This window comes from Heterodontus francisci, chromosome 8 (assembly GCF_036365525.1).
Source record: "Heterodontus francisci isolate sHetFra1 chromosome 8, sHetFra1.hap1, whole genome shotgun sequence".
Lineage (NCBI taxonomy): Eukaryota > Metazoa > Chordata > Chondrichthyes > Heterodontiformes > Heterodontidae > Heterodontus > Heterodontus francisci.
This window is the reverse complement of record NC_090378.1, coordinates 84816374-84834444: the sequence shown is the minus strand read 5'-3', so window position 1 is coordinate 84834444 and position 18071 is coordinate 84816374. Positions and strand designations below refer to the sequence as shown.

At 41.7% G+C, this 18071-nt stretch overlaps 1 protein-coding gene across 1 annotated transcript; it reads left to right on the top strand.

Annotated features, from left to right (window-relative positions):
* The first annotated feature begins 17 nt into the window (after positions 1–17).
* Positions 18–18028, top strand: LOC137373226 (fibronectin type III domain-containing protein 7-like). The gene is made up of 10 exons (XM_068038080.1): positions 18–218; positions 798–1041; positions 1438–1692; positions 1892–2152; positions 6197–6457; positions 8608–8862; positions 9676–9936; positions 10046–10306; positions 16276–16536; positions 17742–18028. The coding sequence occupies exons 1-10, from the start codon at positions 18–20 to the stop codon at positions 18026–18028; spliced, it is 2547 nt and encodes an 848-aa protein (XP_067894181.1).
* The last annotated feature ends 43 nt before the right edge of the window (positions 18029–18071 follow it).

Genomic DNA, 18071 nt, shown 5'->3' with positions numbered 1-18071 from the left:
ATTATTGAGAAGGTATTATGGGCTGCCAGATGGGATGGGTGAGGGGGAGAGGCAGGGGAGCACAACAACACCGATCTGGTATCACACTAGATGTCAAGCTAGAATTCAGATCAGGAGCTTTGATCTCCACTAAGCAGGATTGCCTGGAGCAAGGTTCCAAACCTGCACCTTCTGACTCGGAGGCAGGAATACAATTGCTGAAGCAAAGGATCATGAGAGTTAGTTAACCAGACATTGTATCAGTTTATTGTGAGCTTACTGTATCAAGGAGTATAACAATTATTCATTTGTTCATTGCAATCCACCTGGAATATGAGGAAGGAACTCAGTTTAAGGCCCAGACATATCTCTTCTCATTCCTGCTTTGCTTATACAATCCAAATTCACTATGTATCCATTTGCATGCACATTTTGGCTGCCAATCCAAACCTGAGCCCATTAATTCTATCTCACTTTTTGCTGTAACTCTTGGCCCTACTTGGGCCCTTTTGTCCTTTTGACTTCTTCCCATCCAGTCACCCAGTTCTCCTTCAGTAACCTCCATGAAACTCACTTCTTTGACCAAGCTTTTGGTCACCGTGCCGAATAGCTCCTCTTTCGCTCAGCATTCATTTTTTTCTTTAAAGCTCTGTAACCAACTTGATACTTTTTTTGTATGCTAAAGGCACTGTAAACGTGCAAATAGTTGTTGCTCTGTTGGTAGGATTTAGATATCATGCGGCTTTCAGACATGTATATGCAGGTTTAAGGATTTCATTCTGTGCTTTCTCCTTTCTGCAGTGCCTTGTATCCCACAGAATGTGGTCGCTCACATCAACTGTGACAGTAATAATGTGTCAGTGTTTTGGGATCCCAGTAATGGCACAGAGTCATACCTTGTAACAGCAGAAGGAAACAATGGCCATTGGGCCTCATGCAATGCAACAGATACTGAATGTGAGATCTCAGATGTGTATTGTGGACTGAACTACTATATAACTGTACAGGCAATCCGCATGCAATGTAACAGCTCACAAAGCTCTGCTGTTACAATTAAAACAGGTAATTCTAGGCAAGAATTTAGAATGAAAGTTTCTAAAAAATCTATACATGTTCATTGGAATATTGTCATTTTTGTATTTTATATGCAGTCCCTACACAGGATATACAGCAGAGACACAGGCCATTCCACCCAACCAGTCCATACTCCATGTTTATGCTCCATTCCAGCCTTCTCCTGTCTTTCCTCATCTAACTCTATTCAGAGAACCATCTATTCCTCCTCTCCCATTTGCTTATCCAGCCTCCCTTTTAAGTGCATCTGTACCACTCACTTCAACTGTGGTCGCAAGGTCCACAATCTCACCACTCTCTGGGTAAAGATGTTTCTTCTGAATTCTGAGTCATGTGGCTCAGTGTTTTCCCAGTATGTGCTGTTTATGAATTTTCGTTTTGCAGTACCATGTGTCCCACAGAATGTTGATGCTCACATGGACTGTGATGCTGGATATACATCAGTCTCATGGGAGTTAAGTGAAGGTGCAATATCATACATTGCGACTGCAGAAGGAAGCAATGTGCAACACTGCAGTGCTAATGATACGTTGTGTGACATCACTGACCTGAACTGTGGAGAGACCTACACCATCACAGTTCATGCACACGATGACTCATGTGACACTGCTGAAAGTCCTTCCATCACAATGAAAACAGGTACCTAAGGGGAAATGCATTTTCTCATATCACTAATCTCTGCATCAATCTCAATAACCCTGATTTCTGCACTGTCCAAAATACTGTTTAGCAGAAATACTCTCAAACACATTTGCATGAAGATTCCAGTTAGAAAACAATTACATAAAGTTGAGCAGCTACTGGACAAATGCTCTTCATCTTCACTTGTTCTTTTCAGTTTCGTGCATCCCACAGAATCTCGATGTCCAGCTGGATTGTAACACAAACGATGCTTCTGTGTCATGGACCCACACTAAAGGTGCAGTGTCATACTCTGCAACAGTAGAAGGAAGTGATGGTCAGATGGTATCATGTGATACAGCCACCAGACAGTGTCAAATAACCGATCTACACTGTGGACAGATGTATAATTTAACTGTAACAGCACTGGAGGGTGTATGTGACAATTCACAAAGCTCTAAATTTGAATTCAGTACTGGTAAGTCTTTTGTATGGAATAGGATGATTTAAAACTAGTACAAGTGATTCCCATTACAGCTTGATTTATATAGAATGTTCACATAGTAAAACAACCCAAAACACTTTATTGGGAAAGGAATATAGATAATGAACAGGAATTCGGAGAAGCTGTGACTGAAGGCAAGGTCTAAAAGCCAATTTTAAGGAGTTTTTTGATGATAGGTAGAGCGATTACAAGTCAAAATGAATTCCACACAGCAAGTCCATGATGGCTGAATGCTCAGTCTCCAATGGTGATGCAGAACAAGTGGGTGGAAAGGGGAGATGGGGTGGGAGGGAAGAACAAAATAATAACGAATCAGGAAAGCAGAGAGTGAAAATTGGGATAAAGGAATAGAGATATTTTCTGAAGTAGGATGAAATGAGCCCATGGTCACATTTGAAATTAATAGAGAGACTTAGTTATACAGCGCCATTCACAATCTCAAGACATCACAAAGCATTTTACAGTGAGTGAAATATTTTTCAAGTGTAGTCACTGATACAATGTAGGAAATGCTTTTGGATGGGTAGATGTAGGAGGAGATAAATAATGAAACAAACAAAAATTAATCGAGATTTGTTATGAAAATCATGAGTTTCTGTTTTTTTCTAACATAAATCAAGATAGATTGACAGTTGGTTTATAAACCTCACAAGTGGCCAATTTAATCTCTAACAGGTCAGAGCTCTTTACAAAAACTATGTTACTGCATCTGATAATGCTTTATGAAAAACTTTTTTAAAAATCCTACATGATCCCGCACATGTTAAAGAAGGATCTGCCCTCCTACCAGCCACTATTGGCTGAAACAGCTGCCTACTTTGTAGGATGAATTTTCACCCAATTGTCCCATATTAATTAACACACGAGAAATATACTTACCGACAGTGGAGGATCTAATATCACTCCAAACTTGAACTATTCAAAATATGATAGCGGCAGTTAAGTTAATGCAAACATATGAGTAACAATAGACTGGTACTCAGTATGATTTATGTGTAGTCTGCAGCTCAGAGATGCACTTTTTTAAGTGTCTGAATCACTTCAAAGATTGAAAATGTTTCAGAACAGTTCAGACTTCTTAAAACTATGGAATGCATGGTGGATGATATGTTAAAATTATCGAGGAAAAGAACCTGTGAAGCAGGTCATTAATTGCAGATCTTTAAAAATAAAAATCCAAAATTGTTTAATGTCAGTGCTCACATTTATTTTAGTATTTTGAACTGGTACAGGTTCCAGACTCTGTCAGCTTGAATTTAGTTTTTCAAAAAAAGAAACAGCAATTGAAGGAGATTTTAGACTAAAGGAAAATTAAAGAGTGACTCAGATTTATGACAGTTGAGGATTCACTGCACAATGCACGGAGTTAAATTTATTGAGAAAGCACAAAATGACTGGACTGATACAAAAAACAAAGTATCTTCAGTAGAATGGGATGAAGATGTTCATACAACACTTTCATGAAATTTAACCAGGCCTTAGATTAGATTTGCTAGATTTGTACTAGGAACCAAGCTAGATTTTGAGCAGATGCTTGTATCTGGGGGACGGGTTAGAAAAGTTATATTTAGCTGATAAGTGAAGGACTGTATTCTGTCCCCCTCCTCCCTCCATGGTTTTCCAAAGCATGAACATTCTGAATTAGCAGAACCTGTTTATGCATCCAGAGGATTTGCAGGAAAACGATTTTTTCTCAATACAGCTGACTCCAAATCAATGATCCAGACTTGAAGCAAGCAGAGATTCCAATGTACCAAACCAATTCCCATTTACTCACATAGAAATCTTAACATGATTAACATGAAAGTGTAATCACGATGCAACAAGTTGGTTTACCTGCATGTTGCACAACTGGCTAACCTGTTTGACCTTGCCGTCACAAATCTACCTGTCGCCGATGTATCTGTCCATGACAGTATTAGTAGGTGTGACCACCACACAGTCCTTGTGGAGACCAAGTCCCGACTTCGTACAGTGCATACTGTCCATCATGTTCTGGGGCATTACCACCATGCAAAATTGGATAGATTAAGAATAGATCTAGCAGCTCAAAATTGGGCATCCATGAGGCACCGTGAGCCATCAGCAACAACAGAATTGTATTCAACCACAGAATGTAACCTTGTGGCCTGGCATATCCCTCACTCTACCATTACCATCAAGTCAGGAGATCAAAAATAAAAACAGAAAGTGCTGGAAATACACAGCAGGTCTGGCAGCATCTGTGGAGAGAGAAAGAGAGTTAATGTTTCAAGTCTGTGACCTTTGTTACGACCAGGTGAGATAGGGGTCTAGGGGTTCCCTCTCAGCCTTTGCCTGGTCCAACCGTAACAGGATTTAATTTTAAAAACACCATGTTTTAGCTCCCCCTCAGTGAATCTTTGTTCACTGCTTTCCAATTGTAAGGCAAAGAAATCAGACAGGTCTTCTTAGATTTAAACAAGAAAGGTGGAAGTTTATTAATCTTAAACTCTAATTCGGTTAACGACTATGAGTAGGCGACGCGACCACACAAGCATTCATACACAATAAGCACACATGCAGATCGAGACATAAGAAGTAGAAGGAATAAAGGGGAAAAGTTTGAAGCAATATCTGATAGTTATTTATGGTCCTTTAAGTTCAATGTGGAGTCTTTGGTTGCCTGTATGTCTTGCTACTCGTTGGGGCCCAGTGCACACTTCAATTTGTTTCGATGTAGGAGTCTTTTCTCTCTTGAGGTTTAAGTAACTTCATTGGATCCGGAGGCTTGTGAGAAAGCGAGAAAGAGCCAGCAAGGAGAGAGGCTGTCTTATTCCAGGTTCAGTTACAATCTGCAGTCTAACCTCAAACTGTCCTGTGTCCAGTTCAAAAAGCCTGGATCACACTGGCATTAAAATTCATATATCACATTACCTATTTGTGTGATAGGCAGGATGTCTTTTTGGCTAGTATGATGCTAGGTATGTAGGCCGTACGTCCCAAAGACTGACGGATCGTATCAAACAACATATCCCTTCCGCTGTTCGCAATGGGCAAGATACGGGCCGTACCCAACTAGCCCATGCTTGCAAAACTCAATACACAGCGTCCAACATTCGATGTGATTCTGCAATTGGACAACATTTGCAAAATAATCCTCTGCATGCTAAGAATTTCGCTGACAGCTAATTTAAGATTGTCAGTAGGGCTCGCAGTGTGGCACCTTTGCACGTTCTGGAAGCTACATATATTAATAAACAGGGCCCTGTTCTTTGCAGACAGGAAGAACATGTACAAACAATGTGCCTGTTTCAGCTAAACAGAATAAGTGACAGCCATTCGCTAGTCCATTCCTCAGGGCAATGCCTTGACCAATCTGAGACAAGCTGCCTGGTTTAAATTTCAAACAAAGCTTGGCAGTTAACTGTCAGTCACCGTAAACTGGTGCATACACCATGGCAACGCTGTTACCAATCAGAGTTCACTTGCCAACCAATCAGCACTCTCTTCTCATGCAGGATAAAGTTGTTGTTTTCTCTTACATTGGTATTCTTGCAGATTGTCCGGATGAGTGCAAGACAAAAAAGCTTCGACAACATGTCTCTATTTTCAGCAATACTCAAGTAAATTATTTATTAATTAAGAGATACAGCACTGAAACAGGCCCTTCGGCCCACCGGGTCTGTGCCGACCATCAACTACCCATTTATACTAATCCTACATTAATCCCATATCCCCACCTTCCCCCTACCTGTACTAGGGGCAATTTATAATGGCCAATTTACCTATCAACCTGCAAGTCTTTGGCTGTGGGAGGAAACTGGAGCACCCGGCGAAAACCCACGCGGTCACAGGAAGAACTTGCAAACTCCGCACAGGCAGTACCCAGAATTGAACCCGGGTCGCTGGAGCTGTGAGGCTACGGTGCTAACCACTGCGCCACTGTGCCGCCCTCAGAAGCACAAATATAATTACAGTGACTTCTTGTTTTGAACGTTTTGGATTGTAGCTATTTCTTCCACTGTTACAGCCAGTTTGTGTTTTGATATTTTGCAGCCCCATGTGCACCCCTGTATATTTACACCAATCTAAACTGTGACACCAAGAGTACGAGAGTGACATGGGAGAAGAGTGATGGTGCGCTGTGGTACGTTACAACAGCAGAAGGACAAGATGGACATGTGACACTGTGTAACACAACTGAGACAAGATGTGAATTCATGGACCTGCACTGCAGTCAAACATATTTGATAACTGTAAAAGCGATGGATGGTTATTGTGAGAGTGTAAACACTTCCTTTTTTGAAACTGAAACAGGTAAAATTTCTAACAAAGTTTATGACGTTTGGGAAATATTGTACTGGTACAGTATCAAGAACTGCTGTGAGGTTTGAGGTCCAGGAAGGTCAGAGTGGTAATTTGGAAGGTTATGGTGACATTTGTTTTCCAACTGTGGTGATCTCATTCAGCAGTGGGTTTCAATGCTCTGGTCTCTGAATTTCAATGCAGTTACTAACATTAACACTTTGTATGAGTGACGTCAAGGCTCACTTTATAGAATGGAGGAAGAGATTTTCCCCTCCTTCCCTTTCACTATGAGGAAGCCTTTCTCGAGCCTTGCAAACAAAAAGCCCAATTAGAAATTACAGTCCAGGTTGTAGTATAAAGGTCTGAAAGGGTTAATTTTGAGAGGGTGTAAAGCATACCACCTCCGCTGATCACAATCCCACCACTGTTCACCATATGATATGTATGCTGCCACCGTATTGAGTCGAGCCAAAGAGGTTCTTAGACTGTAGTATTTAAACATGATTTATTTCGTAACAACTATATACACTCCACACTAGTCTGTGTGACACCTTCTAAAACCACGCTGTATCTGTTCTCAAGGCTTTCCCACATGATCCCTTACATCATCTTAGTGGGTGGTATTCTTTACACCAGGGTTGTCCAACATCCGGCCGTGGGCCAGCATCCAGCCCGCCAAATATTTCAATTCAGTCCGCAGATGTAAACTATTCCCGGGGCCGTTCCTCATCCTCACCGTGACTGGAGATGAGAAATTTCCTTTGTTAGTCCGGCTTTGTATTGTGCTGTCAGTTTCACAGATGACAGCTGCTGACTCCCACACTGTTGCAGAGAGTCGAACGCTCTTTTAAAGTTCTTTTAAAAATCAGTTCTTTCAAAAAAGATTGTTGTCAGTTTTAGAGCTGACAGTGCTGACATCTGGAACAGCTGTTTCCTAGAGACTCAGAGTTTTCCAGTGGATTCTGACTTTGCTTTTTAAAAAAGCCCGCCAGAAAACTCCGAGTCTTTCGGGAAACAGCTGTTCCCAATGTCAGCGCTGTCACCTGTGAAACTGACAGCGATCTTTATTTAAAAGAACTGACTTTTAAAAGATCTTTCAAAGAGCGTTCCACGCTGTGCAAGTGGGACAGAGAGGGGGGTCAGAGAGAAAGGGGGACAGAGAGACGCGGAGAGACAGAGGGGGGGAAGAACAGAGAAGGGGCGTCATAGAGAGAGGGGGAGAGAGAGATGCGGAGACAGAGAGAGAGGGGGGAGAGAGAGAGGAGGGGAGAGACAGAGAGAGGGGGGAAGAACAAAGAGACGGGGGACAGAGAGTGTGGGGAACACTGAGAGGGGAGCGAGGAACACTGGAGGCATGGGGGGTGGAGAGGGACGGGGGGTGGGGAGAAGGAGACAGTGTGGGCGAGAGGGAGACAGAGACACAGACAGACAGAGAGAGAGAGGGTAGAGAGAGGGAGAGAGTCAAAGAGTCATTTACTAACAGCACAGAAGGAGGCCATTCTGTCCTTCGAGCCCATGCCGGCTCTCCACGGAGCTATGCAGTCAGTCCCACTCCCTGGCTCAATCCCTGTAGCCCTGCAAGTCTATTTCTTTCAGTTAGCCATCCAACTTCCTTCTGAAGTCACTGATCGTCTCCACTTCATAGAGTCATAGAGTCGTACAGCATAGAAACAGGCCCTTCGGCCCACCACTTCTACCACCTTTGTAGGCAGCGAGTTCCCGGTCATTATCCACTGGTTAAAAAATAAGTGCTTCCTCATATTTCCCTCTGCATCCTTTGCACAAAACTTTCAATCTGTGTCCCCTTATCCTCGAGGGGAGGGTGAGGAAACAGAAAATGTCACACACACACACATATATATACCACCCCCCACTCCCCCCACCCCCCGCCTGGGCCAAGCAAAAATCACAAAGCGGCCCTCCGCCTGAAAAGGTTGGACAACCCTGCTTTACACTCTCTCAAGATTAACCCTTTCAGACTCTTATACCTCACATGTTGAACTCTGTGCTCCTTAATCAGAATCTAGTTATTGCATGCTTATTGTGGATCTCTCCATTAGGTGTTTATTTGATGAGTTTGATATCAAAGGAAACCATTGGGACTTTGTACTAATATCACTAATTCATAACATCTCATTTCTCTTTCCTCTTCCCAAAAGCACCATGTCCCCCTCAGAATGTACAGGCTGATTGTGAGACTCTCACTGCCTTTGTAACATGGGAGCCAAGTAATCGCACAGTGTCATACACTGCAACAGCAGAGGGGAGTGATGGACACACAGCCACCTGTACCACATCTGAAACAAACTGTCTAATCCCAGATCTTCACTGCAGCCAAATATACAACATCTCTGTACTCGCATTGGGTGAAAACTGCAGCAGCATCCAAGGTTCAAATTATGAAATTCAGACAGGTAATATCGAAAGAAAGAACTTGACTTTATATAAAACCTTTCATCTTCTCAGCACATCTCAAAACACATCACAATTAAAAGTTTACTTTTGAAGTGTAGTCATTTTATTATTGTTGGCAAACTGAGCAGCAAGGGCACAGCGATTGAACTGAATGACAAGGTAATCAATTTTGACAATGTTAGCAAGCAACAACTCCCTGGTGAGGCAACCCTCTGCTCTTCTTCAAAAAGTGCCGAGTCTGACAGCCTTCTGACCTGTTGCTTCATAACTGCTCAGCTGTCTTGTTTCCCACAGGTGGGTAGGGTTAAAATCGACTGCAATTTTGTATTGTAAGGGAGGGTCCTGTCCATTATAGCCACCCACTAGACTGGCTCATTGGCCTTTAGTTAGATGTGCCTACTTTACAAATTACCTGAGCCAAAACTAAACTGAGACTGAGACCCACTTATGCCATCCTGGTTCAGTCTGTACCACAGCAAACTTCGCTGGTCACTGTAGATTCCAGCAATAAACTAAGGATTTCAGATCAGCATCTTTCTATATCTTTCTGGGATCATTGATATAAAGATTTAACATTCAGAGAAAATGGTTGGAGACTTAGTGGTCAAACTAAGTTATGACCTTGATCTCTGAACTGGAACTTGTAGCCCTGATGCACAACATCTGGATTGAGTAATCACAATGTGTAGTATAACAGTGACTGCTTTATCGAGATTGTATAAGCTCATTGAGATGTTGGCAAGGATCATCTATTCAAACAATTTCTCACATAACCCCCATGGATAATAATGTTTATATTTCCTTTCCTACAGCACCGTGTGCCCCAGATGAGATCATTGTGAACGTGGACTGTAATTCTAATAGAGTAGTCATATCATGGGGACGGTCTAATGGAGCGATGTCATACGATGTAACTGCAGAAGGCAGTGATGGACACACACACTCACACAACACAACAGAGACACGTTATGAAATGCTGGATTTACACTGTGGACAGTCCTATAACATAACAGTAACAACACTGAGTTATAGCCGGAATGGCATTTCAAGTACTTCTGTCCAAATCCAAACTGGTAACGTTATTAATCCTTAAATATTATCAACCATGGAAATAGTTTCACATTTATTGTGATATTTACAGGACAGAGAAAGAATTGATATTTATTTGTATTTTCTAAATAGCACCGTGCATTCCTGAGAATTTAAAAGCTGAGCTGAACTGTGATTCGAATGCAGTATCCTTCTCCTGGGACGACACCAATGGAGCAAAGTTATACACTGTGACCGCTCGAGATAGTCAAAGAGTCACAGCTTCATTCAACACAAGCGATACAAAGGCTCAAATCCCACACCTGCAGTGTGGTGAATATTATACAATCTCTGTTCTAGCAACGGACAACATCTGCAAAAGTCCCCAGAGTGCAGTGGTGAATGTACATGCAGGTATCACTCATTTCCAGAAACCATTTTGTAACATCTTAACAAATGAAATCTTGCATTCCACGGCTCATATTTAAATGTGTGAACTTGTATGTTTTAAATTATGCCTCTTGTTAAATGGTGCAGATTAAATTGTAGAACTCATAGCATCCACAGCTGGAGTTACTGTATATGTACTTTGTATCCTCGGTCTGATACCTCAGCAATAGAAATACATTTTGATCTTGTGTCCACTTTAATCAAAAATGTTTCTACTGATCCAGTGGAAGCAGGTTTAGTTGTTCCAAAAGTTTCTGGATAACAGAGATTTTCCAAATTTTCTTTGTTGGACCAGCAATATTTTCCGAAATTCTAAAACTTCCACCTCCCCACAACAACACCCCCTCTGCAAACAGAATGAGAAATATTATTATTAGGGGTACTTATCTGGGCAAATGTTACATTTCATGTGAGACAAAAATTATGAACTCCTGAGTCATCACATTATATGTACTGTACAGCTGGGTACTTAACCAAGTGAACATTGATCTCACTCACATCCTAGGGGACACCTATAGCTGACATAATTGCAGTCCATCTGCGAGGGTGAGTGTTTCATGGAAAGCACATTTCTGGAGGTGGTCACTCCGCAGCTTAAGAGAGTGCAGACAGAGAGGGACTGGGTGACTGCGAGACAGACACATAAAATCAGGCAGGTAGTTCAGGAGAACTCTGAGAGTATCTTGCTGTCTAACCAGTATTCAGTTCTGAATACTGATGGTGGAGTGTGGTCGTCTGGGGAGTGCAGCCACAGCCAAGACCATGGCACCATGGGTAGCTCAGCTTTATAGGGAGAGAGGAAAAAGGTGAAGAGAGCGATAGTTATAGGTGATTCCATAGTTAGGGGAGCAGACAAACGTTTCTGTGGTAGCAGATGTGATTCCAGGATGGTATGTTGCCTCCCTGATGCCAGGTTCAAGGATATCACCAAGCGCCTGCAGACATTTTGGAGGAGAATGGTGAACAGCTGGAGGACATGGCACATATTGGTACCAATGATATAAGTAAAAAAAGGTTTAAGGTCCTACAGGCAGATTTAAGGAGTTAGGAAAGAGATTAAGAAGCTGGACCTCACTCGTGTGCGTGCAGTTCTGGTCGCCACACTACCAGAAGAACGTGGAAGCTTTGGAGAGGGTACAGAAGAGGTTTACCAGGATGTTGCCTGGTCTGGAGGGCATTAGCTATGAGGAGAGGTTGGATAAACTCGGATTGTTTTCACTGGAACGACGGAGGTGGAGGGGCGACATGATAGGGGTTTACAAAGTTATGAGTGGCATGGACAGAGTGGATAGTCAGAAGCTTTTTCCCAGGGTGGAATAGTCAGTTACTAGGGGACATAGGTTTAAGGTGCGAGGGGCAAAGTTTAGAGGGGATGTGCGAGGCAAGTTTTTTTACACAGAGGGTGGTGAGTGCCTGGAACTTGCTGCCTGGGGAGGTGGTGGAAGCAGGTACGATAGCGATGTTTAAGAGACATCTTGACAAATACATGAATAGGATGGGAATAGAGGGATACGGACCCCGGAAGTGCAGAAGGTTTTAGTTTAGACAGGCATCAAGATTGGCACAGGCTTGGCGGGCCGAGTGGCCTGTTCCTGTGCTGTACTGTTCTTTGTTCTTTGATAGGGCACATTGGTTGGAGAGATGGTGCAGGATGGAAGGCTTTCAATCTTTGGGGCATTGGGATCGGTTCTGGGGAAGGTGGGATTCTGTACAGGCTGCACCTCAACAGGGTCAGGACCAATATCCTCACAGGCAGGTTTGCTAGCGCTGTTGGGGAGGAGATGGGAAGCAGCATAGATTCAGAAGGGAGAAAAGCAGATCTGGAAACGGAAGGCAAAATATTAGCAAGAGAGTTTGGAAAGCAGAGCAAAGAAATGTAGGAAAATTGACAGAAAAGTCTGGTTGTGCTTAATGGTATATACCTAAGTGCAAGGAGTATAGTGAATAAGGCAGACAAGCTAAGAACAGATTAACACGTGGAAATACAATTTTCTTTTAACCATTACTGAAACATGGCTTAGAGAGGGGCAGGAATGGCAACTTAATGTTCCTGGTTACAAGGTTTTCAGCTAAGATAGAACGGAGGATAAAAAATGGAGGTGGGGTGGCAATATTCTTTAAAGAAACGATTACAGCCATGAGAAGGGATTATATGTTCGAGGGATCATCAAATGAGGCTATATGGGTTGAACTAAGGAACAAAAAAGGGGCAATCACACTGTTGGGAGTGTACTATAGAGCTCCAAACAGTCTGAAGGTGATAGATGAGCAAATTTGTAGGCAAATTTCAGACAAATGCAAAAGCAATAAGGCAGTAATAGTGGAGAATTTGAATTATCCTAATATTAATTGGGATACAGTCAGTGTAAAAGATACAGAGGGCACAGAATTCCTAAACTGCATTCGGGAGAACTTGTTTAGTCAGTATGTGGCAAGTCCAAAAAGAGGGGGGCAATTCTGGATTTAGTTTTAGGGAATAAAGCTGGGCAGATGGAAGGAGTATCAGTGGGAGAGCACTGATCATAATTCAGTTAGATTTAGCATAGTTATGGAAAAGGACTATTATAAAATAGGAGTAAAGGTTCTAAATTGGGGGAAGGCCAGTTTTACTGGGCTGAAAAGTGATTTTGCAAATGTGCACTGGAAACAGTTACTTGAAGGTAAATCAGTGTCAGAGCAATGGCAGGCATTCAAGAAGGAGATTCAAGAGGTTCAGGGTAAACATGTTCCCACAAAGAAAAAGGGTGGGACAGCCAAATCTAGAGCCCCCTGGATGACAAGGATACTGGACGGCAAGATAAAGCAAGAAAGGGAAGCTTATATCACACACTGAGAACGTAATACTGCTGAAAGCTTAGAATAGTACAAAAAGCGTAGGAGTGAAATTAAAAGGGAAGTTAGGAAAGCAAAGAGAGGGCATGAAAAAGTACTGGCAAGTAAAATCAAGGAAAATGCAAAGGTGCTTTATAAATACATAAAGAGGAAGAGCATAACTAAGGAAAGAGTAAGGCCCATTAGGGACCAAAAAGGTAACTTGTATGTGGAGGCAGAGGATGTCGGTAAGGTTCTTAATGAATACTTTGTGGCTATTTTCACAAAAGAGGGGACCGATGATGACATCGTAATTAAGGAGGAAGTGTGAGAAATATTGGATAGAATTGTAAGAGAGGAAGTATTAAAGGGTTTGGCATCTTTGAAAGTAGATAAACCTCCAGGCCTCAATGAAATATATCACAGGTTATTAAAAGAAGCAAGTGAGGAAATTGTGTAGGCTTTGACCATCATATTTCAATCCTCCCTGGCGACAGGAGTGATGCCAGAGGATTGGAGGACTGCCAAAATTGTACTGTTGTTTAAGAAGTGAGGAACGGATAATCCGTGTAGTTATAGCCAGTTCGCTTAACTTCAGTTATGGACACATTATTGGAATCAATTCTGAGGGACAGCATCAACCTTCATTTAGAAAGGCCTAGATTAATAAAGGAAAGCTAGCATAGATTTATTAAGGGAAGGTCATGTTTGACTAACTTGATTGAATTTTATGGGGAGGTGACAAGTAGACTTGATGAGGGCAGTGCATTGGATGCTGTCAACAGGGATTTTAGCAAGGCTTTTGGCGAGTTCCCACATGGCAGATTAGTCAAAAAATTAAAAGCGTTTGGGATCCAAGGGATAGTAGCAAATTAGATCAAAATTGGCTTAGTGGCAGGAAGCAAAGGGTAATGCTTGACGGGAGTTTTCAGAACTGGAAGGCTGTTACCAGTGGGGTTCCACAGGACTCAGTACTCGATCCCTTGCTTTTTGTAGTTTATATTGTTACGACCAAGGTTGGAGGATTGCACTGTCTTTCTCTAGTTCCATTACTCCACTGGCCACAACATATATTTAAATGTTTTACCCAGTTACCAATACATCTAATTATATACTTGGGCGGCACAGTGGCACAGTGGTTAGCACCGCAGCCTCACAGCTCCAGGGACCCGGGTTCGATTCTGGGTACTGCCTGTGTGGAGTTTGCAAGTTCTCCCTGTGTTTGCGTGGGTTTCCTCCGGGTGCTCCGGTTTCCTCCCACATGCCAAAGACTTGCAGGTTGATAGGTTAATTGGCCATTATAAAATTGCCCTTAGTATAGGTAGGTGGTAGGGAAATAGAGGGACAGGTGGGGATGTAGTAGAAATCTGGGATTAGTGTAGGATTAGTATAACTGGGTGGTTGATGGTCGGCACAGACTCGATGGGCCGAAGGGCCTGTTTCAGTGCTGTATCACTAAACTAAACTAAACTTTATATTAGTTTCAGAATAAAAATCCACCAACTACATTTCTTTAATAAACAACAAAATTGTTGTTTTATTATAAAACAAGACTTATTCAATAAAGATGCAAAGCTTATTAACACACAGTTTGAAATATGAAAGTATAAATATCTACCCTTTTAAAATATCCCAACACACACACACACACACACACAGACACACACACACACCGGTTAAAGAAAAAATAAAGAACAATGAAAACTCTGCAGAGACCAGCTTTAAAAAAAATACTTTGGCCAAGTTATTGTCAATTCTTGAAGAAAAAGGAGAAGATATGGGATGTTCCACATGGCCCTTTGGTCTGGTGTCTGGATACACAGAGACGGCTGTCACTGGGCTCTTTCAGGGGCAGTTCTGTTCAGGAGACAGCGAGGAGTAATCAGAAGATTTTTCAAAACAGGTGGAAAAGGATGAACGGGTGGCTTCCCTCTTAGCAGGATACATACCAACTGAATTCCAAACAATATCCAAAAATGAAACCAAAACTCCTGACAGCTATAAATCCAGACATGTGACTTCTCTAAGTCCAAACAGTTCCATAGTCCGTAAGGGTCCGGCTGTTTACTTAGCTTAAGACATATGACTTCCAGTAAGTGTTTTTTTTGAGGTGTATGAAATTATGAACAACCTAGATCGAGTAAATAGGGACGATGGATTTATCTTAGCAGAGGGGTCAAAAACCAGAGGGCATAGATTTAAAGTAACTGGTAGAAGTATTAGAGCAGAGATGAGGAAACAATTGTTCACCCAGAGGGTGGGAGAGAGCTGGAACTCACTGCTTGAAAGGGTGGTTGAGGCAGAAACTCTCACCACATTTATAAAGTACTTGGATGTCTACGTAAAGAGCTGTGACCTGCAGGGTGACAGAACTAGTGTGGGAAGGTGGGATTAGGCTGAGTAGCTGTTTGTCAACCAGCATGGACACAATGGGCTAAATGGCTTCCCTCTGTGTCGTAAATTTTCTATGACTATGATCTTTGGGGTTCAGGGGAAGAAAGGAGGAAGTCAATTGTAATAAAAATGTATGAAAATATGTCTAAATTTGACCTAGCTGATGGACTAAATTGGTGAAATCTCTTTCCCAATGGCTATAGCCCTCTCCTGCATAATGATAGAGAATGATGTACAGAACAGGCTAGAAGTGGAGAGTGAGGCATCATGGAAGAAGGCAGCCCATGTCTTTTTATACTTGTATTATTACAGCTACTGATAGCACTGCTCTTGCACTTGTTATGCACCAATTTTTACATTTTATCATGGAGAAATCAGTTCCGCAGGATATTTGGGTATAAATTCCCATTGACCAGCATGCCATAGAAACTGACATAAATTTCAGCATGATGTCAGTGTTTGAGGAGAAATGAATAGGAGCTGTTAAAACTGCTCAATGTGGAAAATAATCATGAAGCATGCTATTATTATTTCAGTCACTAAATGATGAGTGATGCACAGATTACAATTTGTATGATTAATTTTCTATTCACTTTGCTGTGTTTCTAAAATGACAAGTTCCAATGAAATTATTGACTATTAAATTCATCCATCTATTTATTTGTTTGAAATTACATTGATGGTTTCTGTCATCTTACATCCATTTTAACTTGTAATGTTGTTTTCAGTCCCTTGCAACCCACAGAATGTAGAATCAAGACTGGATTGTAACCAAAATACAGCTTTGGTCTCATGGGACTATAGTAAAGACGCACTGTTATATACTGCTGTTGCTGAAGGACCTGATGGGAACATCACATCATGCAGCACATCAGAAACATCATGTAGAACGCCCATGTTACTCTGTGGTCGGTTATATTCTGTATATGTCATCGCGTCTGACAACACATGCAACCAATCTCAGAGTTCAATAATTGAAATTCAAACGGGTAAGTCCTTGTTTTACTGATAAATAGTGTCCTATGTAGATCAAAATGAAGTGAACTTCCAGCATGTTTTGTTATCCAGTATAATACTGCAGTGTATTGACTTATAACACTAAGCAAAAAGTGTCAGTGAGTCCATAGCTCTCTGTTCATCTGTTCTTCCATTGAGTGTGCAATGATGATCATTAACTTTCCCCAAAAAAGTATTATCTCACACTTATCCATATTCTATTACATCTGGCACTTGTCTGCCCATTCTCTCAAGCTCTTTATGTCTTCAGGTTGTCCTATGCCGTTCTTGTTATTGTTTGCCAAACATCTTTTTTGTCAATAACACAACTGGTAGGTCCAAAGTACCAGATATACACAGAGAACGAAAGTGAACCCAGCACTGACCCCTGGGTGCACCACTTCCAACTCTTCTCCAATACAGCCAACACTATGTACACAAGCTGTTTGTTTCCTGTCACTCAAGCAACTTTCTATCCATGTTGCCATATTTTCTCTTAGACCATATGCCTGAATTTTTTCTAACAAGTCTCTTGTGAGACACCTTATCAAGTACCTGCTGAAAATCCACATCCATGACATCCACTACGATAGGAGCATGAAAGAATAATAGCAGGGAAAAAACAACGGTCCCACATCCATTATGAGTGGAGCAATATGACTGAACAATTCGTGTGTACAAGTAGTGCAATAGTTATGATTAGAAGTTCTCCCTGTGTCTGCGTGGGTTTTCTCCGGGTGCTCCGGTTTCCTCCCACAAGCCAAAAGACTTGCAGGTTGGTAGGTAAATTGGCCATTATAAATTGTCACTAGTATAGGTAGGTGGTAGGGAAATATAGGGACAGATGGGGATGTGGTAGGAATATGGGATTAGTGTAGGATTAGTATAAATGGGTGGTTGATGGTCGGCACAGACTCGGTGGGCCGAAGGGCCTGTTTCAGTGCTGTATCTCTAATCTAATCTTCATATAATTATTGTGCTAGTGAAGGAAAGATTATTCAAAGCAAGAGACTGATTACACAGTAACCAGATAAAATTCTTTAATTTTTGATGTTACACTATTCCTGCTCATTGCTCCATTCCGTGTTAACAGAAAGAATTACTTTGACCTAATTTAATTTTTTTTATATGTGCAATGTTGAATTTAAGCAGAAATCTGACTTTGCCTTTATCCATCTTGTTTCTCTGATATCTTCAGTCCCTTGCAGTCCCCAGATTGTAAGTGCTTCTTTGGAATGTGCAACACACACGGTGTCAGTATTGTGGGAGCAGAGTGACGGCGCAGTGTTCTACATTGCAATTGCAGAAGGAATGGAAGGAGACCGGTATTCTTGCAACGCAACAGAAGAAAGCTGTGAGATCATGGACCTCCCGTGTGGCCAGATGTACAGTATAATTATATTAGCAATGGACGAGAATTGTACCAGTTTACCAAGTCCAGCTTTTGAAATTCAGACAGGTGAAACCTTTGTTCTCTTTTTGTGAAAATACACAGAATGAAGCCCCTAAAAGACAGGAAAAAATAGAA